At 49.7% G+C, this 27,864-nt stretch overlaps 1 protein-coding gene across 1 annotated transcript; it reads left to right on the top strand.

Moving 5' to 3' along the window:
* Window positions 1-1,913: 1,913 nt before the first annotated feature.
* Window positions 1,914-26,934, top strand: HTR3B (5-hydroxytryptamine receptor 3B). Its single transcript, XM_075909712.1, has 9 exons — window positions 1,914-2,016; window positions 10,514-10,674; window positions 16,906-16,950; window positions 17,603-17,712; window positions 18,807-18,976; window positions 19,589-19,746; window positions 25,160-25,370; window positions 26,380-26,580; window positions 26,663-26,934. Exons 1-9 carry the CDS (start codon window positions 1,914-1,916, stop codon window positions 26,932-26,934), a joined length of 1,431 nt encoding a protein of 476 aa, XP_075765827.1.
* The last annotated feature ends 930 nt before the right edge of the window (window positions 26,935-27,864 follow it).

Genomic DNA, 27,864 nt, shown 5'->3' with positions numbered 1-27,864 from the left:
GCATGGTGAGCGCCAGCCCCGGGAGTGCCGTGGATTGGCCGCCCGTGCTCTGGGCGCATGGGGGGAGCGCAGGGCCCGGGTGCGCGGTGCTTGGGAGGAGGGGCGTTGGGCGTCGGCCCTGGGCGTGTGGCCCTTGGAGGGGGCCCCGCCCCCGGGTGCGCGGCACATAGGGGGCCCCGCCCCCGGGCGCGCAAGTGTCCCTGCCCTCTGGCTCCCGGCGGGCGAATGGCCATGTCCCCTGGCGCCCGGCAACCTCAAATGGTTGGGGACCACTGTTATAGACTAACAGATGGATTGGAGCATAAGACAAAGTGGGTCTTTGCCCACAAAAGCTTATGCTCCAATAAATCGGTTAGTCTATAACAGTGTTTTTCAACCTTTTTTTTTATAAAGTACCCCTTTAAAAAAAAAGTTATAAGTACTCCCAGTACCTACAGTTTTCAGACGCACACCATTTTTTCTATCATTGCAACACATTTGTTTAAACAACTTAATCGCAGCCAGGTGGGTGATGAAATTTTGGGGTGTAAAAAGTACAAATATAATAAAGCGCTGTAAAACTTAAAACAAAAATTAAGTTTTCTCCAAATTTCAGTTATGTTGACACACTCCCCAGACTTCTCTCCAGTACCCTTAAGGGTACTCATACCACTGGTTGAGAAACACTGGTCTGTAAGATGCCACGGGACTTCTCGTTATTGTAGATGTTTGCACTCAAGCTGGAGAATGGGCTCAGACTCCCTTTCCCTGTCCCCCGCAGGTTTGAGAGCCCAAACGTCTACACCACCTTTTTATAGCTCAGCAGCCCAAGTCCCTGCAAGCCCAAGTCAGCCGACCCAGACCTGCTACTGCCATGCCACGGGTCTCTTACCGCAGGGTAGATGGACCTTGAGAAGGTTTCTGTGCACAGGAATTTTGCACGCATCCCTTCAAGTGGGTCATCTCAGACGCACTCACTCTCACCTTTGCCTGGTGACAGTCAGCACGCCAGATGGAGCGAGTGGGAGCTGGACAACGATACCGTTGATGCTCTGAGCCTGTGATTCTTTGGGGATTCTGAAGAGGAGGAGTGGAGAAAGGGGGAGAGGCTGGTGTGTCTGAACAGACAGCAATGGAGCAGACTCTTCAGTCCTGTCGGAGTCGCCACCCTGGTGACTTTTCAGACACTGTCCCTTGGGGAGACCTTTCCCATGTCTACCTTTATGGAGACGCCCTGTCCCCCCTTCGCTCCTGGCTACGGGGCAGCAGGACATGTTACCAAACAAGAGGAAAGGTCACTTGGATTCCTCCGATCTGCCAGACTGATACATGCACAGTCCCCAGAGAACAGGGAGAAAGGGGACATTCTGCCAGGGCACTGGTGGCCTTAGGGGATAAAAACCAGCACTGGATACGTCTCCCACTATCCAGAGAAAACGCCACCGCCAGGATAGAAGCTCTACTTCTGCTTGGGTCGACACCGTCCCCAACGACATCGCAGCTGCCTAGATAGCACCCTTTCCTTGTTTTAACCCGCAGCATAACAACCAGCCACAGGCCTAAGCTGCAACGTGAAAGGTGTTTGGATCCAGGGGGCCCATTTCTACCATAAAGCCAGAGACAGAGCAAGTGCATTCATGCCACTTAAGCTCCCCCTTTTATTTGTAGATGCCAGTTTGGAAGGGGCCTGAACAGCCTTTGAAATCATCCTGCTGTCAGGGAGCGTCTCATTCCCTTTCTGAAATGTGCCAAACAAACCCCTACCCAAGCGCTTCCATTAATCACAGTGCAATACATCTTTTAATTAAAGAGAGTCAGGAAAGACAAAAAGCAGACAGGATTTTTCCCCCTGCACTGTTAGCGATTGTTCTTCATTAAACAATAGCGGGTTTCCATTATCCAGGGTAATTCAAGAGTGCAGTAACTATTGTCAAATGCTGAAGACGCTGCCGCACAAGTCTGATTTAAAGCAGCTATTTGGGCCTCAATTATTAATGGAATTAGCATGCTGTAAGTCAGCGACAGGCACAGCCTCAGGTAAGAGCACTAAAGGAAATCATATTAGCATGGTATTTCCTCTCCTGGGGACTAGCCTTGGATTCCATTATTCACTTAGCGCTAGAATGTCAATGAAATTAAAACGCTGCCTATAATCCAATTCCAGATCAGTAGGGGCTGGGGTATTTCAGAGCTAGAGGAGAGCCCAGAAATGTCCAGGTAACCGTTCCATTCACCTCGGCCCCCGTTGGATATTTTAGACAGAATGCCATTCTAGTGAGGAACGGTGCCTGGTAGAGAGACACGGTTACTTTTCACTTTCAAAAGCTTCAGATGGTGGGAGTGCTGGACAAAGCCAGATGTTGCAGATGATGAGATGGCGGCTGTGTTCATGTCCCTCTTTCTTCTTAACCTCTTAGCCTCAGGTAAGTTTATTTGATAAGATATGTGATGTAACCCATGCCTGCAAACGCTGCATATGATTTTGTATTATATATATAATGTTACTGTATGTATACCCACACACTATGTACTCTCTTTTTATAACTGACTAGAATTCATACTACAGGGGCCATCTTGTGCTACCCCTGAAGGGACGCATTGAATAGGTGACCCCATGGTGCTGCTCCTCTCTGATGGGTCTAATTTTGTGATATAATTAAGATGAACAGGATCTTTGCAAGCATTCCTCTGACTACGAGTCTAGAAAGTGACAGTGCTTTCAAGGGGTAAGCCATCAAAGTCTCAGAGGTCTACAGCGCACTAGGACGTGCGTGGTACCGATGCACAGAAGCCTCATACTGCAGACGCACATAGCCGCGACTATCTCCAGCACGTAACAGAGAAAAGAAAGGGTTAAAAAAGGAGTGAGTTAGTGGCTCATTTTCTATGTAACGACTGACTCATCTGGTGAAGTGAGTTTTACCCATGAAAGCTCATAACCTAAATCATTTGTTAGTCTCTGAGGTGCCACAGGACTACTAGTTGTTTGTACAGTTACAGATTAACCCAGCTGCCCCGCTGAGACTTTTTCTATGTAAAGTTCCTCAGCAGTTTTTCAGGCTGGGAGGTTTGCATGGGCCGTGTGTGACGTAGTGGGGGTGCTGTTTGCTCTGTAACCCGGTGTCCCCCTGCATTGTGATGTGTGATTCCCATTGATTCATCCACATGTTGTGATGTAGTGTCAGTTCCTTGCTGGTTGCAATGCTGTGGGCTGTGGGCGACCCCTACTGGCCTCTGTCTGTGAGCAGTGCCCAGCAGGTGGGCTGCCTAGGTCACAGAGACAAAGACCCAACCGGTCAGACCGGTTGAGGGCAGCAAGGGAACTAAGGAAAGGAGTGTTGGGGGAAGGGGAGTCTTGGGCTGGAACCATGAAGGAGACAGACTAAGGAGGGGGCTAGGAATCTAAGGGGCCCGGCACCCCATCTCAAGGGGGTCTGAGGCATCCTGGCCCTGACTCCTGTAACCACATCATGTCCGTGCTGTGCTGTATCCTGGAGAAGCAATAAACCTTCACTATTCTATTGGCTGGTGGAGTCTGTTCTTGCTGCTATGGGGGTGCAGGATCGAGGGGAATCCCAACGCGCCACCACACCATGTTACAATTCAGGGGAACAGACCTCTCGCTCTCACTGGCATTCATGTCTCTGAAAAGTCCCCAGGGCTTTTTATTATTTTATCATCAGTCTCCCACCAAATTGAGCCAAACCTATGCTCAAAAGGTTTTTCAGTTCTCCTTGTAAATAAGGTCGGAGTTTAATGTTATTTTAATAAAACTAAAATCTGAATGGGCGGCTTTGCTAAGGTGAGAGATACCGATGGGTCCAGAATCCCACCTCTGTGCAAGGCTGCAAATGGGACTCACTTCAGTTTCAGTCTATAACGTTTCCAAACGTGGGGTTGGAATGCAGGCCAGTGGTGTCACCTTCATGCATTGTCTCAAGGGTGATGAGTGGATGCAGAATCTTAGAATCGTGACTCAATGCCAGCATCCTACAATTGATCATTTTTTGTGCTGTCATTCACTCCATCGAGTAGAACTTCCCCCCTGGAATCTGCAGGGGGATTATGCCTTCTGATGTTGTTGTGCAGATTCCCTTTGAGCTTACAAGTTATACACTGCACAGGTCACATTAGAGAGAGGACCACGAAAAACACATGCCGCTGTGAACACACCAGATAATAACCACCCCTCAGAAAATCTCAAGGTGCTTTACAAATGCCTCACGATGTCAGATAATATAGCTATCGGCATGATATTGACAGGCAGATGGAGAGGTACAAGTATAGCTAGATCCATTTTACAAGGGGGAAACTGAGGCCCAAAAGCGATGAAGTGACTTGTCCCAGGTTACACAGTGAAAGCAGGGCAGAGATCAGACTCAAACCCAGGTGTCTCAATGCTCTATGAAGCCAGAAGTTAGCATGTTGCAGGGAGAAGTGCTGGCCTATAGGATAGAGAAGATGCAGCGTAGGCACAGACTGGAAGAGTTTTGCAAGGACGTGACTTTGCTGTCTCTGTGGCAGAAGAGGAGTTGGCTCAGTTTCCTCCCTTCAGCGGCAGAGATCTACAGATAATTCCTTGCATTTGACTGCATGTATCAGACTGTGTCTCTCACCAGTACAAATGGAGATCTCCTCCTTCCTGATTTTTTTACCAGGGGTCACCTGAAAACCAGAACAATCTGTCTGGACAGGGACAGCGCGTTGGCAGCTGGTGTCGGAGTAGGTCTTGTATTTCAGTAGCGCTTCTGCTCCTGGGGTGTGCAGTGTGTGTGTGTTAGTTGGGAGTTTTGGCAGCATCCAAGTGTTTCCAGCGGCTGATCATCGTGGTTGTGAAATTATGTGACAAGACCTGCGGCATGCACTGTCCTCACTAAATCAGATGAACTTGTGGGAGGATTCATGCAGACAGGAACTGTAATTTCATGGAAATCCCATCCCAGGCAGACAGACTACACCTACTGCACAGTGGTTCAGAGAGAGCTGATCTAAGGGCAATGAAAAAGGAGTGCATGTGTCATCCCCCAAATTCATATGGAGTGCAAGCACTGAATGCTCCCTGATTCCTGACAAGTTCCGTTTTGCAGAGTGCTGAGGACTTTGGACCAGATTGTAAAAACCAGGGCTGTGTCTACACTGGCAAGTTTTTGCGGAAAATCATCTGATTTTCTGGAAAAACTTTCCAGCTGTCTACACTGGCCGCTTGAATTTCCAGAAAAGCACTGACGATCTAATGTAAAATCATCAGTGCTTTTCCGGAAAAACTATGCTGCTCCCATTTGGGCGAAAGACTTTTTCCTGAAAGGGCCAGTGTAGACAGCATCGTTCTGTTTTCCGCAAAAAAGCCCCGATCGCGAAAATGGCGATTGGGGCTTTTTTGCGGAAAACAGCGTCTAGATTGGCCACGGACGCTTTTCCGCAAAAAGTGCTTTTCCAGAAAAGCATCCTGCCAATCTAGACGTGCTTTTCCAAAAGTGCTTTTAACGGAAAACTTTTCCGTTAAAAGCATTTCCGGGAAATCATGCCAGTGTAGAGGTAGCCCAGGTGTTTAGCCCTCCTGCTAAACCAATTGAAATGAATTGGCGTTGGGCATATAAGTGCCTTTATCAATCTGCCTCTTTGGCCAGGGAATCCATGAGAGTTAGGCATGTGATTTCCTTGTGCCCCTTACAGGAATGATCCTGATCTGTAGGAGAGGGCTCAGCTGCCTCCCTGCTCCATCAGAATCTTTGCTTCTTCCCTCCAGCATGCGGCGTCACATTGGAATTAGCCTCCCCTTGAACGTTGTGTGCAACTCCAAGCAATGCCACATTCACTGCAATGCAAGTTAGGAGCCTCAATATCTTCTGATCTGGGTCACAGAGCCTGAGACAGACACAGACCAGAGTGGTTAACGACAGTATCCAGAAGTGGAAGACGGAATAGAAAAGAGGCTAATTTCCAGTCTGTTTCCATTCACAAGCATCTCCCCACCCTCAATGGTCCAAAATGTTCCTAATGGTGATAAATAGCATAGATTATTGCATTATACTCCTATGCCGTGAGAAGTCCCAGAGAAAACCCTGGCTGAGCTGCTCTTGGTGGATTCTTTCTGTGTCCGTTGAGACAGTGCTGATTTGGGATTGGTCTAATGCTCATGTGAATGTCACATTAGCTCTCAGAGGAATAATGTCGTGTTAATTAATGGTCACTTACATTCTTAATCTCTCTCTGCTGTAATTAATCCTGCTCTGGCCAATTTGCTTTCAGAACCAAAACGCAATTATTTTGCAATTTATATATCTCAGAAAGCAGCCTGACCTTCTGAGTGGTTAGAACAGTGGTCTCCAAACTTTTGGAGCTGCCGGTTACCCAGGGGCGGGGCCAATCGCGTGCCCGGGGGCAGGGCTGTGCATGCGCTGCGTGCTCAGGGGCGATGACCCCATACACCGTGCATCTGGGGGTGGGGCCACCAATTTGCTGCACGCCTGGGGCCAGCACCCCCCATGTGCCATGTGTCCAGGCGCAGGGCCGCACATTCACCCTGCACCCAGGGCCGCACATTCGCCGTGCGCCCCGGGCCGGCGCCCCCCATAGCCACGGGGCCGCACATTCGCCATGCACCCGTGGCCGGTGGCCCCCATAGCCGCGCGTCCAGGAGCGGGGCCACCCATGCATGCGGGGCTGGTGCTGTGTGCCCAGGACTGGCACCGTGCATTCGCCATGTGCCCGGAGCGGGGCTGGCCCTGAGCACTTGGTGGGCACACATAAATGCCCCAGCGGGCGCCATGGCACCCACGGGCACCGCGTTGGGGACCACTGGGTTAGAAAGATTAACCAGGGGGTGTGAATCCTGGAGTTGCATTCCCTGCTTTGAAATGGATAAAAGATCATATTTACCCCCGCTTGCTGTGAAATTAGACTGTGGAACTCACTGCCTCATGATGCCTTAAAAGCAAAGAAGGGGGCAAGATTCAAAGAGAAATTGGACTATTCTGTGGATAACAAGAATGCCAAGTCAGAATTGCTTATACTAGGCTAACAAAAAAGAGTGTTGATTGGGAGAATAAAGCCCAACACATGAGGTTTTTATCTAATACATAATTATTAGGGATAAGGATGGGACTTTTATGGGGGTACAGATGATTTTACATCTATCAAACCCATTCCTTCCTTGGAAGCATCTGGTGCTGGCCATTGTTGGAATCTGGATGCTGGATTCGATGGACAAGTCTACGCTGGTCTTGCACTCTATGCTCCCTCCTCCAGGCGGGGTGGCTGATGACAGTGACTCCAGCTGGAAGAACTCAGCCCCTGGGGTTATCTTATTCTCCAGGCTCACATATGAAGCAATAGCAGCTCCTGCAGCAGAGGCTCCGTCTCATGCCACTGTCCAATAGCAAACACTTAGAAGGGCACTGCAGAGAGCTGTGTCCAGCTGGACAGGAGCGAAGGCAAGGAAAGGGAGAATGCTCAAGAAGAACGCCATTGAAATGGGCTGGATCAGACGCTTACCTGACTCACCCCTGGCAAAGCCCTGTTGATTGCAGTAGAGCTATGGCAGCTGAGAATCTGGCCCACTATGACCCAGGCCATCTTGGGGAATGTGCTGCTTCCGTCACAGGATCTGCTGGCCTCTCAAGAAAGGATCCCAGTTCACGGCAGGTAACAAATTGGTGCAAATTGATCTCCAGGGTCCGAATGCTAGTGCTGACTTAACCAAAAAGTGGGGTCCCTGCTCAGGCAGCTGTGCTTATTTAGTGAACACAGGGAAGGCTCAGGCAGGAGTTGTCCCCTCGCCCCCAAGCCAATAGTACCTGCACAACTCGGAAAGCGGCGAGGGCCATATTACTCCAAAGAAAACAGCTGCGGGCTGCAAGTAGGGTTGCCAGATGCTCTCCCAAAAAATACCGAACACGCGGGCTAAACATTGTTGTCAATCAAAAAAACAAACCAAACCAGGCGTGTCAAGATTTTGTTGAATAAATTCACACACAAGGCAAAGACTCACACTCACACACAAAGAGAAGAAATAACTCTGATCCAAGTTATAATATCGACGGGGCGTAGATTTTACCAGCTGGCGAGCTGTGATGGGGCGGCCCGCCCCGCACTCCAACAGCGCCGACCCCCGTGCTGCACGGGGAGCATGGCATTCTGACAGCGGTCTGCGCCGTACAAGCAGCCGCCCAGCTGAGCGGCGTGCAGGGGGGCCAAGTCCTGGGACTGGAGCCAGAAGCGGGGGCGGGGCCGCACGCGGACGTAGGGCGGGGCCAGAACGTGCATACATCCCTGATGTCAGGGGGAGAGGCGCCGGCACAAGAGAGCGCCGCATTCAAAAGGGGAGTCGAGGAGAGCGGAAGAGAGGAGGGAGGTGGAGAAGAGCGAAAGTTGTTTCCGAAAGTCGTCATGGGCCACACAGCGAGCCCCTTCAGGCCGCATGCGGCCTGCAGGCTGTATGTTGTGCAGGCCTGTAATAGACCGATCCCCTAGCTGAGCTGGCAGGAAGCGTGAAGGGGTCTCAGCTGGGATCTTAGGCACTGCTCTGATTCAAATGAAAACGGTGCCGAGGGGGAGGCCTTCCCGGGGCACTGAACAGGCGAGGCTGCTGCGGGAGAATGAAACGCTCGTTTGGCTCGCAGCGCTGATGAGATCGAAGGTGACTCCTTCTCGGCCCAGGCCAGGGCACCGACAGTAGAGTCGTTAGCATTTTGTTCTCCATGACATTGATAAATCATAGAAATTGCCGCCTCTGGCGGCTAGCGGCACCACATGCTTCCTAAAGGAATGGGCATGAGCAGGCCTGGCGTGCCGGGAAGAGAGATCTCATTTACAGTTTCCTGTTGGATCTCTCAGACCTTCAGCAGCTCATCAAAACCGCCATCAGAAGCACCGAGTGCTCAGGCGACGGCGCGCATGGGACACTGCAGATTAGATTTCATTCACGTGCCTGGGCAATTTGTTTCAGCCCAATGAGGTTGCGCTCCCCAAGGCCTGCCGGAGCTTGTGAGCAAACTATCGTTTTGCATTTCAGAGGGAGCACTCAGAAATCTGTCACATACAATTGCTGGTCTTCATTTCTCCCTCCCCTCCACCCGTACAGCTCAAGGACCATGGAGCCCTGTTGCAGGACAAGCTGGATTCCCCACCCCGTTTTTACTATGCAGACATGGATTTGGCTTTTCGGGTTAGTGCATCTGAGGGGTGTGGGTTAGGAGGGAAGGAGGAAAGATCAGACAGACAATCTCATGAGCTTCCAAATCAGATTGTTTCCTGGGTTCACTAAATTCGAGTTCACAGGAAGCTTCCTTGTCTAAATCTTGAATGAGACCCACTGACCATGGAAGGAAACGTCATTAACAAGAAACCAATCGATTACCCAAAAGTAAAAATGAAAAATGTGAACGTAGTGCCTGTGAACAGTATCAGCCTCATCCCGAGACTGGCTCTCTCCAAGCATCCACAGAGCAGGGAGAGCACAGACAGATCCAGACGCTCTCTGCCCCATGTGCTCCAGAGTGGAGCAAAAGGGACTTGCACGGGAGAGATCCGTTTGTCGGGTGCCTCTCTCTGCCCGTCACTGCACTGTTTGAACGGGGTACTTTTTGTACACTGAGAACTTCAAGCCACCCATTCCTTTCAGAAAGGCCGCCAAACAATCCTCAGGAGCCAAGGACTTTTGGCAACTACCAGCCCGATGCTAGATGCAAATCAAAGGCCTATATGTAAAGTGCTTTGTTATCCCTGTATCAGGTTCAGAGTAACTGCACCTGTATTGCCCCTCTCGGTGGTCCCTGGAGGGCACCCATTCAAAGGTTTCTGGCTCTCAGTTGTCATCTTTATTGGGCAAAGACACATCTCGCACTTCCTCCAAACTGGGGTCTTAAGGCATCACATCTTTCTGCTTCACACTCGGCTATTCCCCAGCAAGTTAGGATGCCTAAGCAGGCCAGCACCTCAGCATCACTTTTTGTCTGAGGGCTACGAACAGTGTAACACGAGAAGTTCAAGCTCAGCATTGGATTTTCCCTGGGGTCACAAATTCATCCATTTTAGAGCCAGAGCCAGAGCCAGAACACAAACTTGGCAGAGCAGCCTATTGCTTTGTACATTTTGGGCCTCAGAGCTTGGTGTTCTAGATCATGTCAGTAGAAGAACATGCCCCCCCCCCAAGCTTGGAGGGGCCGGGTTTTTGCATAATCAGAGCTTGCATTAAACTCTCTTTAGAGATTCCCCAGGAAATCCACTTTCCACGCATCGTCCCATGTTGGTCCGGTATATTTCCAGCATAGTTTTTTTTGACTCCCCAGGCCTCCCTTCTATCACATCTCCCCCTACAAAGGTTACATGCCCTCCCGACCTAAAGTACGACACCAGCAAATTCAACCAGGTTCTTCTACGCATATTGCAGGAAATTCCCATCTCTGCCCCAACTCCATTCGCAGTGATTCAGCCCGTACAAAAATAAACCCAGCCTCAGCAACAACAGCAAGAGCTAACCACTTTTCCTCTTCCGCTGGCCATGTCTAATTACGCAAATTCATTTGTTTTTCAGGAAGCTCAACCAGAGATCCCCAACGGCCCAGAAATGCTACTTTGCACCGTCTGACCAGGCACCTGTTGCTGAATTACAACAAAGGAGTGAGACCTGTCAGGAACTGGTCAAAGGCCACGACCGTTTACCTTGATCTCTTTGTCCATGCAGTGCTGGATGTGGTAAACAGAACCTCAAGCTTATTTACAACTAGCGTCCTGCTGTTCATAATACAGTAGCATCCGCTGGGTGGAGACTGGAGTTGAATGGATGTCAGGGGCTGCACGTGCTGCTTTTCTGCAGAAGGAGCTGTGTGTTTATTGACAAACCACTTTGCTCCTTCCACCTTGCTCCTTTTAAATCAGAGTTCCTGGAATCTCAAAATGCTAGAAAGAAATTTTTAAAAGCAGCATGGTCAATTGAATTCAGGCTGATAAAACGTAGAAATAATCCTTTGACTCAGTGCAAGGAAGACATATTTTTAGCAATAGATTGTTTTGCTAAAGGTTGGACAGACAGACAAATACAGACTTTTGTAAATCTTCTATTTTGATCAGTTTCAGTTAGCACAGTTTTGAGAGACTGAGACCTGGGATTTACCAAATAACCTAAAAGAGTCCAGCATCTCAGTTGAATGGGATTTATCACTTGGGTGTTAGCTCTTTTAAGCTATGTTGCAAATCCCAGGTTTAAAACTTCCCCTTTTTAGTTTTGGAAACCCACATTCAAATAATGTTTTGCTAAGTACAGAGAACCAGGAAGTGACATTTTCACAAAGAGCTCAGAGCAGACGTGACCACCATGTAACGAACATTGGCCTAAGGGGTTAGGTGCTTTTGGAGACAATTGGGATTCCAGAAAATGATATAAACAGATACAGATTGGGGAGAGGTCAGAAACTTAAGCTCCAAGTGCCAGGAAATTTGGAAGGAGCAGCAAAGAATGGACAAAATGCTTCTGGCCCCTATGTGCTGAGTGTGTTACACGTCACAGTGCTAGAGGGAGAGAGCAACAGACTCTCCATGCCTTTTCGTTTAAGAAACAGCTGCTGCCAGATCAGGTCAGAGAAGCCCAATGTTTGTCTGTTACTGGGATATGACACAAAAGTCTCAAGAGAAGTCTGAGAGGGGACACGGGAGCAGTTTTCAAGTATCTAAAAGGGTGTCACAAGGAAGAGGGAGAAACATTGTTCTCCTTGGCCTCCGAGGACAGGACAAATAGCAATGAGCTTAAATTGCAGCAAGGGAGGTTTAGGAAAAACTTCCTACCTGTCAGGGTGATTAAGCACTGGAATAAATTGCCTAAGGAGGTTGTGGACTCTCCATCACTGGAGATATTGAAGAGCAGGTTGGACAGACACCTGTCAGGGATGGTCTAGACAGTATTTGGTCCTGCCATGAGGGCAGGGGACTGGACTTGATGACCCCGCAAGGTCCCTCCTGGTTCTAGTGTTCTGTGGTTCTATAATCACAGGGTCTACTGATCTTAAGTGTAGATATTCCAAGGGTACTATTAATATCATTGCAGGAATCAAACTCAACATTCACAACGTACCACGCTTCTCCCCCTCCCCCCCGCTATTTCAGAAGCATAGCACAAGGGAAATAGCTGCAGCCACTGTGGAATGCGTATGGGTGGTCCATTGGGAATAATGTTGTTCCAGCTATGGCAATTTTCTGCAATAGCCTTGAAAGAAACTTGACTTTAAGTAAAGTGAACTGAGCAAGTCAATGACACCGTCCAACATGAAGGAAACACAAGCAGTAAAAAAAAGAGACAACAAAAATAGCCAGTGAGATTTAAATTAGACTCACAGAATTTTTTCCTTTTTAATGAACCAAAATGTTCTTAATAGCACACATCAGGGTATATTAAAATATGAATTTTCATTTTGGCAGCACAGTCAGAAGGCCTGTGCCAATCAAACTGCCTCCTCAGATAACCTGAGCTGCTTAGATATTCTGGGAGCTGCTGAAATGTATTTGAGGAGCAGGCAAGTGTATTAGCATAGGCGGGGAGTGAGGCACAGTATTAATTATATGAAATATGCTACATGAATTAACAAATAACTACACACTGTAATTGCCTCTAATATCGCAGCTATTTAATTAGTGAGATTGCATTTCAGAGCACGTAAAGATCTGAAGTTTGGGTGTAAATAAAGGGAGTGAGGGCCTCTTCTTTTCTAGAGGGGCGTAGCACATCCTCCTGCCTTTTACCTCCCCTCGTCACTGCACAAGGAGAAAATGGGACATAGCAGAGCTGGAAAATGCCTTTTGGGGTGACAGTAACTAAAAGAAAGAGGCTCTATCGGAAGCTCTAGCAGGGCTTTGCTTTTAAAGCTATTTTAACTGTAACCAGACCCTCCTAATCTTTGGTACACAGTAGGAAGTGGTGAATTACAGAGTATGCAGGCAAAGCTTTCACATTCTGAATTCATCATCTTCACCCCGTTAGATGCCAGCTCGTGGGGTTTGGGCGAAGTGATTCTACCAGACCAGGAGTGCAGTAGTACAAAGAGCCAGGGTATTCTCTGCTTTCTTGGCTGTAACAAATGCATGTTCGTGCTCTCAGATAAATCTAATCAGAGACTTGGCTTCAGAGCTAGTGTCATCAAGAAGCTGTAGGCTTTAAAGGACTTGATGTAGTAGAGACTCCAGCAGGTGCATGTACTAATAGACAAACTGTTCAGCAACCATTGTTTTGTGTGACGCGCTCTCACCCTATTTTCATCACTGCCTCTGACTTCTATTGTGATCTTTTGCCTCCTGTTTCCTGTCCATAAAAGACTAGTCTTGTCTGAGAATATCAAGTTATTATGAGTACCTTGGGGAAACCTGATTAGGGAGATAATCTCATCAATGGAGAAGAGTTCCAATTTGTTTATATTGAGTTTCGTCAATTCCGAATCCCAGATACCTTTGTATTCCACTCCATTGACTAGAGCCTCCCAGACAGACGCTGAGGCATCTGTTTCTATAGTCTGCCGAACTGGAGACAATAAATAAGCATGTGTGGGAATTATCTGTATATTTGCTAACCACCAATTTAAGTCTAAGTAGTCTCCCTCTGTTAGGAAGACTAATGAATTCCAATTCTCCAAAATATCCTTCGCTTTTAACAAGCAAGATGGAAGGTAGCTGAAAAAGAAAGAGGGAAGAGCCATGAATAATACCACAAGCGAACCAATTACGCCAGCCAGCTGGCATTGAGAAACTTCTTGTTTCACTTGACAAAAAAGATTCAAGTTTTAGCCTCAGACATCTTTTCTCCTCCTCTCTCACCCCTGGCTCCTCCAAGACTGGGATCTCTGTGGGCCAAGGGAGGAAATCTAGCAGGAAGTGCAGGATAGCTGTCAACAAACAGCTTTTTTCGGTGAGAAAAAAAAAAAAGGGAAGAGACACAGTGCTGATGGCACCATTGCTGAACCCCATGAAGGCATGCTCAAGGACTATATGCATTAGTGGGGGAGCTGGAAGGAGTGAACCCGCAAATCCAGATGCTGGGGTGATCCAGATGCTTCACAGTTGGTAGGCCTATGATCCTGCAGTTTGATCATTTTGGTTTAAGATGTAATCAAAGGATTTATGAGGATCGAAGGCAGTGTTCCCTCTAATCTTTTCCATCCATGTGAAGATATTTTCCATCTCTGCATGGAATAATTTATGTGCACCAAGCCATGTGTGAATGTGCACCACCCATACAAACAGAAAACCTAGCTGGGAATGCTCCGCTAATCAGCTGGGAGGCATTTGAATCTCAACAAGCGTCCAGCTTATAGGGAACACTAGTTGAAAGTGCATTAAAAGTCATTCTCTGCAACAAAAATCAATATCTTCAAGTCAAGTCAATTGTAGGGGGCCGGTCTCTTTGCTGTCCACTCGGCGGAACTGACAAACTTTAGCCGAGTCCCTCTCTTGTCCAAATCTGGAACTGGCCTGGCATCTATTCTGCACAAGTCTAGCATTGTAAACCATAAGCGGCAACTCGATCAGGTGAACGAAACGGCAGCCTGCTCTCCCCTAGGTGAAGGTTGTCTATGCTGGAATTCACCTTTTACAGCTCATGAATGTTCATGGGATCATAGATGTGTATGGGAAAAAACCTGTTAGATCATTACTTAGGCAGGCAAATGAGAGCCTCCAGAACAGGACATATTGGGTATTGAGCCGTTACAAAGGAGCTTAGGGAAGTGGCCAAACAAAAGGGAGCTTGTCTGATACATCATTTTTTAATTTTGCATGTGTGCACCAAGTCCTGTCTGGGATATTGAAGCACGTCTCCCCTTAAAGGGGGAAAGAGGTCATTTGTATTCCATGCAAAGGTGTTTGAATAGGCCAGTGTTTCTCAATCTTTTTTTAAAATCAAGTATCCTCTTTAAAAAAAATAAATAAATGATACATACCCCCAGTACCTACAGTTTTCAGACACACACATTTTTTTCTACCATTTCAACACATCTGTGTAAACAACTTAATCGTAGCCGGGCGGGCGATGAAATTTGTGGGTGTAAAAGAACAAAAATAATAGAGCTGTAAAACTTAAAACAAAAATTCAGTTTTCTCCAAATTACAGTTGTTCTGATGTACCCCCCAGACTTCTCTCGAGTACCCCAAGGGTACTCGTACCACTGGTTGAGAAACACTGGACTAGGCCACGCTTGTTTCTTCTCAATGCAATTGCTTGTGTGATGATCCAGGGATTCTGGAAGGTGTGTTGCCATTCCTTTATTTGTCTCCAGTGATTTCCTACACCACCTTTTCCAGGAAAAGCTTGATCCCCTTTCCAAATGGCACGAATATACAAATTCCAAGCTCCCAGTCCGCATCTTCTCTCATTCCACCAAGATGGGAGTCACACTTCCTTAACAACTAGTTTCTTTATTCCAAATCTATTTTGGGAGAAGTTTCCTACCCTGTATTCCACAGGAGCCTTCTTTCTACAACTTGTGCTTCTGCTTCATCCTGAGATACTTGTCGTTCGAGAAAACTTTTTTTCCTCAAGAATTAATACAGCATCGATCCTACAGTTACATATCTGCGAGTAATGCAGCATCACTGCTCACATTCCCAAGCTTTAAGCGTATATTTAGAGGTCTCAGGATTCTACCACAGTACAAACAAGAGCCAAAGAGGAAAAAGAAAATATGTTGAATGATTCCAAAGGCAGGCAATTTCTATATGCCATAAAAATACACCTAGTTTGAGGTCACACGTTCTGTTTTATGCAGGAAAATCCACACAGACAAAGATGTAACACAGCAGCAGCTGAGGCAACACCTTCTGAAAAATTATGACTATTCTGATTAAATACAAACTCAGCTTCATATTTTTAGCCCTGAATTTGCTGAGAATATGGTATTATGCTTAGCTGCCTGATTAATGGCACAGTAACTAATTAGGGTGCAAGAGCAACTGATGATTCATTTAGAGTGTCAAGTGCAGCCAAAGTGCTGTTTTATCAAAGATAATTTACTGCAGTGAGGATTGCACTGTCAGAGAAATCACAAATGGGAGCTGAAGGCAGGCACGAGGCCAGGTGATGGCCAAACAGACTTCAGGATCCTTCTACATTGCCTGGTTTTATCAAAGAGAAATGTAAAGGGATGCCATCACATTGAAATCTTGTCAGTTTCAAATGAATGAAAAAACTTAGAAAACTAACATAGAAAACTACCCCTCTGAAATGATCAAATAAATGAGTTGAAAGTCTTCCCTGATTGGCTGGTCTGGTGGTTTTACAAGCACACTTGCTGTTGTATCTTTAGCTCTTCACACAACAAAAGCAACAGGTAAGAGTCACGGGAGCACAGCTGAATCCCAAAGAAAGGTGTTTACAAAATGTACACAAATTTGTATACACAGGGCTCATGCTATTTTCCTATCTCATCAATGCGCTTCGATCCCATGTTACTGCATGAAAGCCCCACACAAAGCACAGGAGACGCTCACTCGCTCAAGTCCCATTCTTGCAAACTGCTGCTACCAGGCACATCACTTACAACAGTGAGTAGTCCTGGAAAAGCCAATGTGACTCTCCTCTGTAGCAGATATTACAGCTGGGAGCAGGTAATTGCAGGATCTACCTGATTATAGAGGGGACATTTTTGAAACTGAGAATATACAAAGAGTGGGAGAGATTTTTCAAAAGCACCTAATGGATTTCAGTGTAAAACCCCAATGACTCTCTATGGGACGAATGTACCAAACACTACACTAAAGAAATAATGGATAATATTTAGCTAATTTCTTTCATGTAGAGCAACCTTAGATGTTATGTGTAATACCAACAGGAACAGCAGAGCCTGCTTGTTTTGAGAGCAGTGTGATTTTTAAGTTGGCTTGTCTCTTTACCATTCATTAAGTCAGTTGTGTAGTTCATTAAACATTTGATTTTATTTCACCCCCCTACAGGATACACAGAATCAAAAGCTAACAACAAGCATTTGGTTTCGGCAGGTAAGTGAATACTTCCTGTTCCAACTACATGTGATGTTAAAGCAGATAGAGAACTTAATTGCCCTATAGCATTTACTATACATTGTTTGCTTTCTGACTCAGTTAATATTGTAATGATCAGTGCAGAGTGCACCTTCACCCAAAGGCAGCACAAAATTGTTGACCCTGAAATGAATAAAAAGCGGGGGGAGAGGAAAGGGGGAGAGGAAGGGATGTTCTTTTCACATTTGAATCCCCTCTGGACACAGGCAGTTCTCAGAGAATGCAGGCTCTAAGAAATGCATTTTCTGAGCCACGAATAAGATGGGGATGGTAGAGCGGAGGAAAGTGGCTGATTGTACAGATCCTGGCAACAGGCAAAACGGCCACGTTCCGATGACAATATCCACTCTACACACCTATAAAATTCTATCCCGGAGAAAGCAAAGTAGGATTCGCTTGCTAGCCTGAGCCTCTCTTTCTTGGCCATTAGCTCAGGTGATCAAGCAATGATCACATTCCCAATATAGGGATATTCTCTGGACCAACCGTCCCCTAAATCATGAAACCAAATGGTTCAAGATTCACCAAGGCACCTCCATTAACCCACCCTGCCAAGTCACAATATGGGAAACCACCTGGGGAATCACGCTCTCCATTCTCCCTCCCACAGACCTGGAAGGATGAATATCTTACCTGGAATTCCAGCCTCTATGACGGTATCAGGGAGATTTCCCTGCCACTCAGCACCATCTGGTCTCCGGATATCATCATCAATGAATTGTGAGTTTGGACCGAGTCGGAGTTTTACTGCACTCCAATAGGTTGGGGTGGGTTCCGGGTTTCTTTTTGGCTGATCAGTGCAAGCCGTGCCGCTGCCCACAGCAAGACCAAAAACCTCCATGTGAAAGAACAGACCGCTGCTTGTTTCTGATGGCTCTGGACTCGCTGTCTGAAAGCTTGGCAGGCACTGGATTAATAGTCTCAGGTGTAAGGCATTTAGCCTTTCTGCAGCCTGGCACTTCCTCCTTCTGAGCCTTGTAAATTGAGTGCCACAGGTATTCTTCGCCAGATACATCCCTGGTCCCCACAACAGTAGCTGGATGGCTTCATCCTCGCAGTATCCATGGTAACAAGGCAGGGCACTGCTATTATGTCCATTCAACAGATGGGAAACTGAGGGGCAGAGAGACTAAGTAATGTTACTAAGGTCATCCAGATGGAGCAGGGATTTGAACCTAGGGATTTTACTAAGCCCCTGGTCATTGGACCATCCTTACACCTGTAGTATCACATGAGAGTTCAGACACTTGCGTTCCTGCTCATTGAGGGTACATCTGCACTATGGGATGAAGTTGAATTAAAATACACAATTTCAGCTACGTTAATTGTGTAGCTGAAGTCAAAGTAGTTCAACTCGGCTTTTGGCGCTGTCCACAATAAAAAAGCCCTTAGCATTTTCCATGTCCTCACAGGGTCTTAGCCAAAGATCAGCTCCACCCCAACCATGCAAGCCGGAGTCCCTGGTTCCCCTGCTGCGACACTGTGGGAGTAGTTTGCAGAGTGCTTTATGGGAGGGTGGAGGCGGGAGCAATGCACAGATGCGGACGTTGGTCCACGTTTTTGAAAAGGAACATTTTGGGGGCCCCTACCTAAGGTGCTCTGAAGAGACCTGATTTTTAGAAAGTGTTCAGCACCTCCCCGTCCAACCCCCAGCAAGCAGGCCTCTCAGGGAGGCCACACAAATCACTGGCCACTTTGGAAAGTCTTGGCCACTATTCTTCAAGCGTCAATGCCTCGCTGTCTGTACCTACGTAACAAAGGCCTCGTGTCTCCTGCCCCCGTCCCTGTGCGACACACCTACCTCTCCTGCCCAGGGTGGATGTCAACAGGTCTCCCGATCTCCCCTACGTTTACCTGAATGCTGCTGGGTTGATCAAGAACCACAAGCCCGTGCAGGTGGTGTCCGCGTGCCATTTGGAGACGTACGCCTTTCCCTTCGATGCCCAGAACTGCAGCCTGACCTTCAGCAGTATCCTGCACACAGGTGGGCAGGCCAGGCCTCGGCCGAGCAAAGGAGCATGTGCAAGGACTGGCTCCCACACGCAAGAGCCAGCCAGCCTCCTATGGACAGTGAGGGTTATTTTCCTGGGAAGCACAGCTGGGGAGTGGGAAGAGCAACACGACTAGCCTGGGTTACAGGACGTAGCTCAGCATTGCCCAGGGAGGTGCCCTATGGATTGCACCCGTAGGTCCCCAATGCTGCTTTGCTCTTGTACTAGCAGGGCAGCCAGCTCCATGTCATGCTGGACGTTGCCTCTGCTCGGGCTCCCCTAGCAATAAAAGACCAGCCTGGCTGAGAAGAGACCCACCGCAGTGGCCACAGTCAAGATCCTGCAGCCCGGTGGGGTGGAAAAGTGAGTTGAGAGGGGAGGGGTCTGCTAGGGATCCAGTTAGTCCAAGTCGTGTTCATTCTGCACAGCAATCCCTGCGTGGATGGGGCTTGCGCCATTTGCTGGGACCCTCGAGGAGGCCAGCGAAGCTTCTTCCTCAGCCCAGCGACCACTAGCAGCTTGTGCAGGAAATGGGGTGAGAACATTCTCTGTTCCCAGGCCCTCCCTGTCCCTGACTGCCAGCCCTTTGCTCGTGTCATTCTCAGTGGAGGACGTGGACCTCGCCTTCTGGAGAAGCCGCGAGGACATTCAGAACGACCAGACCCTGTTCCTGGAGGACGGCGAGTGGGAGCTGCTGTCAGTGCCCTCACATCCCTGGGTCCTGCACACGGAGACGGGACGTTTCGCCCAGATTCAGTTTAATGTAGGTTTCCGCTATTTCTCCTTTGCCTCTAATCTTTCCTCTTGGCACCTTCCATCTCCCCTCCTTCGATTTGCTTCCTCTGAACGATTTGCGCTGGGCCTCGGAGTCTTGGAGTCCATCATGAGCACATGGGCTTCGCTGTGCCGCACGTTCTCACCACCACTGGGAAGTGGGCGGCTACCACGCAGAGGGTAAACGCAGATGAGGGCAGGAGCAAGGGAGACACCAGGGGGTTATGCTGTAAAATACCCCAGTACCTGCATTGAGGATGAGGTAGACAAGAGAGGCACCACCAGCTGCATGCTGGGAACATCCCCGGTTGGTTACCACATGATCCGACCCAAGAGAAGGGCTCTTGGAGATCAACCCCAATTGGTCTTCTCCCATTGGGCAGGGTGGGGAGGCCTAAGTGGAACAGACAGATGCAGGGCATCATCGTTTCTAGCCCCCAGTGAAGAGGTACCGAGAGTACCAGGGCATTGTGGGAAGTGCTTTGTATTCATGCCCATAAGCGTGAAAGAAGCTATTTGCATGTATATTTGCATGTACATGCAACCACACTTAAGTTGCGGCCCTTGGCATGTGCTGTGAGTATCATTTTGGCCCCCAGGGACTTCCAAAGTTGAGTACCCCTGCCCTACACCTTAAACAGTGTGCTTGAGCAGAGCCACCCATAGGATTTCTGGGACCCTACGTGGTACTATGAAGCAGTACTATTAAACCGGTGCCCTTCTGCCCAATGGCAGTTGGAGGGGATGGTGATTTTTGTAGAGATGTGGTTTTATAATCTTCACCCCACACACTAATGAAACAGTTTTAAAGCAAATTTTAAACTAAGGTCCTGTAGACCAACACTAACCGTATAGACCTGGGGTTGGCCTATGCCTGTTAAATGGCTTCAGTACCACTTGAATGGCGCTGTCGCAGGGTCTGTGTTCTGCTCCTAGGTCTGGCAGGCTCTTCATTTTTAAATGAACTGGCTCTCTGGAGGAAGCAGAGCCACAGAACGGGGCTGAGAAGAGGCGGAAGGGTGGGCGTTAGGACCCAGTGGTGCCCCAAATTTTCTGGTGCCCTACACAGCTGCATATTCTACATATGGATAAGGATGGCCCTGTACTTGGGCAAGAGAGGACACTCAATAGGTTCCTCCGGGTAGGACCTCCATGGGCAGGACTGCCGGGGTATTTGAAGCCATATGCTGCTCCCTGCTTTTGCCAGAGCGCTTGAGTGGCATCATGAACCCAACAGTAGCCTAGGAGCCTGCAGACCCCACTGCCTGGCCTGCAGAGCATCACGCCTGCACACAGGGATTTAGGGTGCCAGCTGCGAAGGCGGTCAGCGTGTAGCGCAGGACGGATCAGCCAGCGCTGACACTGAACCGGGCTGCAGCCGGTGGTCTCCTCCCTCTGTCCCCGTCACACCAGCATGGACACTTGCTGTCCATCTGTTTCCCGTGTGATGCAGCATCTACATTCCAAGCAGCAGCATTTAGGAGACAGCCAGTGGCTCCCGTCTCCTCACTGGAGAAGGCTGGAGGGTGGAGGGGAAGCAGCTAATTTGTCCACACCGCGTGCTGGAGGACGAAAATGTGTTGCTGTTTTGATGAGCTTCTTGACTAAGAGTTAAACACCTCATTAATTTTAAAGCTAGCAGCCTGCAAACATTATTAATGCCGGTGCGAATAATGAAGCGCATTTAAAGGGAAAAGTACGAAGGGTGAGCTGCGGATCTGGCTCGCAGCTGAAATACGCACCCGTTCGGTGGAAGCTGGAAATTCCACAGTCGGGGCTTCAGGAAACCGGAGGCTTATCAGACAGCTGGGGTCTCATGGACTGCTGCCCAGCCCCCACCAGGTTCCAATAGGCCCCCTTGCTAATCACCATACGCTCAGTCCCTCCCCCTGCCTTTCATACCCCAGAGCCAAGCACAAACCGGGTGGTTTCTGAGACCTGGCACAAAGGAACCCGGGAACAGTGACTGAGTGCAGGGCCAAGATGCAGAATATTTTACCAGATTTCAGTGCAGTCATTTGCAATTTACCCACGTGTCCCTCCGATCAGGCCCACTAGGGCTAACTTTAATGCACACTCAGAACCCTTACCTGGCTGGTCAGTGCTTCATAAGAACGGCCCGCCAGTCGAGGGAGAACCCAACCTGTGCTAGGGAAAAGGGCCTCCTTTTTCGTGAACAAGAAAATTGACGGGAAGTGGCTTTTTCAAACGCGTAGCTGAATTTTCCCGTGTTTTCTATTACCATGTTCAAGATGTCTATAAAACCCAGCCCCCTTCCAGGAACAAGATTTCTGGGTTTTAATCCGAACCCTAAAGTGTTTCAAGTGTCTGGTTCCGAGCTGTGGTTGAAAAACTGGCAGTGTTCCATGGGGAAAGGAAGAGGTTTCATCTGTTTGCATTTCTGCAAAAAGCCATTCGCAGGCGCACCCGGTACTGCCTTGAGCAGCAGTGGCAGCTGGAGCCTTTCTGGTGGCTCAGATTGGTGCAGAGAGGAGACTTTGGAGTGTGTTTGCCTTGGAAATCCAGTGCCTGCCCTGGGGCTGAATGTTACGTTGCACTAGAGCTCAGGCACCTGTTCTTAAGTGACCGAATTACTTGCCTACCTGCTGTATGATGTAAGCAGTCCTCACTGGAGCTGCCTTCTTTCCTGCCCCTGTACCTACAGTATAGACGCTGTTCGGCCCCAGCCGAATGTAGGTGCTCCCTTGGCACTTGCCCCTGGGACATGCCGGGTACAATGCAGGCCTCAGGCCATGTTTGGCGCCGGGGCTGCTTTCAGCTGGAGGACCCCACATGCAGATGCTTGTCACGACCAGTATGCCAGTGCTGAGCCTGGGACCCATTCCTCTGAGCCCTGGGGGTGGCAGACAAACACCAGGGTCCTGGACAGCAGGAAAGTAAGTGGACTAGAGAGTGACAGACTCAGGGATGTGCTGTAGGAAGCTGGGGGTTGATGGGGTGTATTGCACTGGCAGGTCGGTAGTGCCCTCCCATTCCCCCAAGGGCAAACCAAGGGAGCCGTGCCCCCAAGTCACTCACCAAGGGGGCCTCTGGGCATTGAGCCTGCGTGCTGAGCTGGAAAACATCACAAGTCAGCCCTGCATGACTGGACCAGATTTTGGGCCAGTGTCACCTGACTGCCGCAGAAGCCCAGGCAAGAGAACATTGCAACTTTCCCATCTGCAAGAGAAATCGCAGCCTGTGCGGCTGAGGCGTGTGTGGTGGGGGAGGGAGGACGTACCAAACTTAGCGGCAAACCTGTGTCTGGGTGTCAATCTCTGCCGGCGCCATAAAGACAGTCATGCAAAATTAAGTGCCGGTGGGGTCTGCTATCACGGAGACAATTCATGCCTAACCCTGGGTAATATTCCATCTCCAATGTGCGGCGGCTGTACATGCTCGGAATGAGATTGATCTTCTTCATTACCAGCAATGGGCTGCAAATACCTTTGTGTACTTATTATTACCTGGCGTTAATGGATAATGAAATTGTGGCATAATATTGCTAACACCTGAAGGGTGTCTAATGGAGAACACGACTGAAACGAAAGTGCTTTCCTCCCGGTACTGGAGAATTTAAAGGCATCAACTTCTGTCGCCTGTTAGAGAGGATGGGGTTTGGCTGGTGTAAGATTTGCAGAGTGACTCCAGCTGAGGTCCACTCAGTGCCCGCCCTACCTGCCTAGCCAAGAGGAGGCGACCCTCTGTGGACGCCTGCTAGCTCAGTGGGAAGAACGGGGGGTCTAGGCACCATCCGGCTCTTAAGACACAGAATGCAGCCACAGGGAATCCCATGTCTGGCTGGGAGCTCCATGGACTAGCTACGTCTGCCCTGGTGTCTGGCTATCAGAGCCAGGGCAGTGAAGTTGGGAGAAGCTGGTTGTATTGTGCCGCACGTGAACCTGGGTGCAGGACCCAGCCAGTTACAGATGCTTCTCCCATGGAACTCCTGCAAGGCGCCTGCTTCTCCTTCCCCCTGCCAAGAAGGGTGAGATCTCACATGGCAGCATGCCACACAGGGCCAACACTTTGCTCTTCAAGAGCACCACGTTGAGGCACATGGCACCACTGGCCAGACAGGGGCAATTGCATTGGTGCTGCTCAAGACACGGACTCTCACGAGTGGAAAGAAGGAACAGGTTACCCGGCCTAATTTCCTCACCTCTGCATCTCAGTTTGACATTCTGAGCGGAAACGATTCTCACTAAAACTAGGACTGTCAATTGATGTGCGTTAACGCCTGCAATCAACGCAGGGACGGATTAACACGTTAATTTTGTTAACATGTTAATCGCAGGCATTAATGCTGCTCTGCCCCTTTGAAGCGCTGCTCCAGTGCTTCAAAGGGGCAGTGCATTAGGAGCCCGGGATCAGCTGGAGTCCTCTGCTGACCCCAGGCTCCATGCAGTGCTGCCCCTTTGATGTGCCGGTCTGGCACTTCAAAGGGGCAGCGCAACATGGAGCCAGGGATCAGCTGGGCACTCCAGCTGATCCCCGGCTTCGCTTGTCCTGCCCTTTTGAAGTGCCGCAGCATTTAAAAGGGGCAGTGCACGCAATTAATGGCGATTAATTTTTTTAATCGCTTGATAGCCCTACTAAAAACGCTTCTCTGTCTTGCAGCAGTTTCTTGTGGAAATTGTTTTCTCATCATCTGCTTTGAGACCGGTGGGGTTTGATTAAAAAAATTTCAGATCCATCATGGCGATGGCACGACTCAAACCAAGCCCATGTGGATAGATTTGTAGATGATCACTGGACCCAGAACTTACCACTCCACCCCCTAGAAAACTCACGAAGGACCCAGTTACAAAGCCGTGAAATGGAGTCTCAAAAATGTCATGCCTAGTGGGAGAGAGAGACAGTAAAATGTATGGCTTTGGGTTTTCATTAAAAGCTCACAGGACCCCAAACATTGTTGCATGGCACAGCTGATTGTGCTTCCGCATTTGAAGCCCAGACTAGATGAATTCTCCAGGCTACTGGCTTTGCAGCAGGAAGGTTTGCACAGCTGTACCCAGGATGAATGGCAAGGAGGGTTAGCATCATTACTGAGTCACAAACATGGCAAAAGCAACTACTCTTTATTCCAACGTCTGTCTGAATCTGCAAAGCCCAGAGGCAACGGGACCACATGGAGAGAGATGTGAACAAGCCTCCCCAAAGCTTTTGCCAGCCTCCAAAACCTTCCGGGTGTGCGAGGAGAAAATTCAAGCTGGTTGGGAATTCACAAAAGGTTTGGCCATGTCTCTCTCTGGCACAGTAACATTCCCCCACCCCTGCTCCACCCTGCATCCACAGAATAGCCTCCCCAGCACCGCATCTTCAAAGACGCTAAAAATCCCGCACCCCGTTGTTTTCAGGCCAGGCCTAGAATTAGCACTGACTTCTCTTCTCCGCTCTAGGTTGTTATCCGAAGGCGACCCCTGCTCTATGTGGTCAGTTTGCTGATCCCCAGCCTGTTCCTGATGCTCATTGACCTGGCCAGCTTCTTCCTGCCACCCAACTGCGGCACCAGGATAACCTTCAAGACCAGCGTGCTGGTTGGCTATACGGTCTTCAAAGTCAACATGTCAGACCAGCTGCCGGTCACCGCAGCCAGCACTCCCCTGATTGGTGAGCTGGGTCCGGCCAGGGCCGTGACGGTTGGGACTCTCTTCTATGGGAACACGTGAGGCTGTTCATCTGCAAACACCAGAGGTCAGAGATGAGGAAGAGCCACGAGTTTCTCCTACTCAGACTCCAGATGAGGTTTAAAATGGGCAGACTTGGGCACTATTAAAACAGCTGCTCTAGGGAGACACTCCCGGGATCTATTCACTCTCCTTGCAGGGAAGTGTTGAGTGACGTTCCTCCAGCTCTCCCCTGCTGAGTAGGAGCCTTATTCTGACCTAGCAGGGCCTGTCTTGAGCAGCCGTCATTGGTGCCAGTACTCTGCATTAGGGCACACCCTGATTTGACGAGCACATCCTCGGGCAACAGACCTCTGGGGAAAGAACAGTGCTGCAGATCCCCTGCATGCACTGCAAACCCTACCACCACCATTATCCTGCCTGGCTCTGCTAGCCGCTCAGCCGCTGGGGCTACCGCCCTCACCCTGGGTGTCTCACATTTCCAGCCCAGCGTGGGCTGGATGTGTATTTCTCAAGCACTGTGCGAGTCAGAGCCAGGTTGATGTAGGTTACGAAGGGCAGTGATTTTTTTTTTAAACCCAGTGGATGCAAACCTTGGTGACACTGCTTGAAAACACATCAAAGCCCCAGGGCGGGCAGAGCTTCAGCACGCAGCCGCACTATAACCGGGAGCGGTGGTCGCACCATGTGAGGACGTACCCGCGCTAGCTCCGACCGAGCTGGGAAGCTGCGGCAGCAGAGTAGCCCCACACAAACAAATGACTCTAAGTCCATGCTTGAGTGGCCAGCCCACGCTGCCACCATGGTTCCCCGACTGTTGCTCCTTGAGTTAGCTGTGCCCGAGCTAGATCAAACCTCGCTTGGGTCTAGCTACACGTTCAGGCGCCCCCGCCCCATGTCTGCAGTGGAGACACCCCGCGGGAGACGGTTTCAGGTATTGCAGTTTCGTGTCCCACTCAGTAACGTCCCTTTCTCTTCCCTCGTCGCCTCAGGCGTGTTCTTCACAGTCTGCATGGCCCTCTTGGTTCTCAGCCTGTCCAAGTCCATCCTGCTGGTAAAGTTCCTTCATCTGGGGGAAGACCCTGTGCGGGAAAAGCTCTTCTCCAGATGCAGGGTGGGCAGTGCCGTAGACGGAGGCATCCCTGGAGAGAGCGCCCAGGCTCCCAGGCTGCAAGCCACTGGCGACAGTGCAGGTACAGGCCAGGCTGGGTTTTCTGGGCACCCCGGGCACATCTGAACTGCAGCCTGGTGGAACATGCTTTGCTGTCATTGCAGGCTGCTCGTGGCCTGGGGAAAAGGCGGAAGGGACCGGAGAGGAGCCTCGGAAGGCGATGATGTCCCAGAAGGCCACAATGGAGAAGATCCTGGCAGAGCTCCTCTGGATTGGCTCCCAGCTCCGTGCACTGGAAGGGGCCAGCCAGCTGGAAGTCCAGTGGCTCAGGCTGTGCTACCGGCTGGACAGACTGCTGTTCTGGGTGTACGTCCTGACCCTGGGGGTGTATGCCGTCACACTCTGCTCCCTGTGGGTGGTCTGGAGTTCCCAGTGATGGCACCGGGGCTAACACCAGGGATGCAGGTACAATCAATGCAGGGGGGAACCCTCTGGGCTCACGGGGCCAGGGAATGGAACACGGAGTGTCCATCTCTTGGGCTCCATATCCAGGTCAGAGGGACTAGCTGGCCCCCTTGGGGGGGGGGGAGGGTGCAGGCCTTTTCACCGGTAAGGCAGCATGTCTGATCTAGAGCAGGCTGATCTTTACCTGCTGCTAGCGATGACGTGTCGCCTTCCACCTCGCCCTCCAGGAGGCCTTCCCCGCGCTGCCGATCTGCAGAGAGTTTGGTCTCCAAGCTCATCTCTCCAGCACCTTCCCTCCAGAATTAAAATTCACAACGAAACAAAACACAGAAGCCCCACAAAGAGCCGTTACCTGCCGCGGTCTCTCGCCGCTCATTACCGCCGCGCTAATGCTGAGCGCCAATTGCCCATGAAATGCTTCCACTGCTATTAAGGAAATGAAGAACATCAGACAGGTTGTGAGCCACCCCCACCCAGCCCCTTCCACCAGTGGGAGCAACCTCTCTCGTCCTGATCTTCCCTACTTTCCGCTGGGAGGCGCTTCCCCAGACTGCGCACCCAGATGCCTGCAGAGTTTCCTCTGTTCCCAACAGCTGGCTGAGACATTCCGGCTTCCACAGTCGAGCAGGTGGGATGCACTCAGTCAGCTCTCACCTATACCCAGAACTGCAGGTACTTCCCAGCCTCTGCCCCCCCTCCCACCCCTCCGGACACCATGGGACCTCTTGCTTTCTGCATGTGTGGAAACACTTTTAGTGGTGAGCTCTGCGTTACACAGGGCTGAGTGGCATAACCCAGTGTTTCTCAACCAGTGGTATGAGTACCCTTCGGCTACATCTAGACTGCAAGCCTCTTTCGAAAGAGGCTTTTTCAAAAGTATCTTTCGAAAAAGCCCCTTTTG

The sequence above is a fragment of the Pelodiscus sinensis genome, chromosome 26 (assembly GCF_049634645.1).
Source record: "Pelodiscus sinensis isolate JC-2024 chromosome 26, ASM4963464v1, whole genome shotgun sequence".
Lineage (NCBI taxonomy): Eukaryota > Metazoa > Chordata > Testudines > Trionychidae > Pelodiscus > Pelodiscus sinensis.
The sequence above is the reverse complement of the archived record's forward strand: the minus strand, read 5'-3'. Positions and strand labels throughout refer to the sequence as shown.

What these genes read in the sequence shown, in the direction of transcription:
- HTR3B (XM_075909712.1), top strand. Translation starts at nt 1,914, where the DNA reads ATGCTGAAGACGCTGCCGCACAAGTCTGATTTAAAGCAGCTATTTGGG. An exon ending in AGCCAGCACTCCCCTGATTG is followed by an intron (nt 25,371 to 26,379) that starts GTGAGCTGGGTC and finishes TCGTCGCCTCAG; the next exon opens with GCGTGTTCTTCACAGTCTGC. An exon ending in AGCCACTGGCGACAGTGCAG is followed by an intron (nt 26,581 to 26,662) that starts GTACAGGCCAGG and finishes CTGTCATTGCAG; the next exon opens with GCTGCTCGTGGCCTGGGGAA.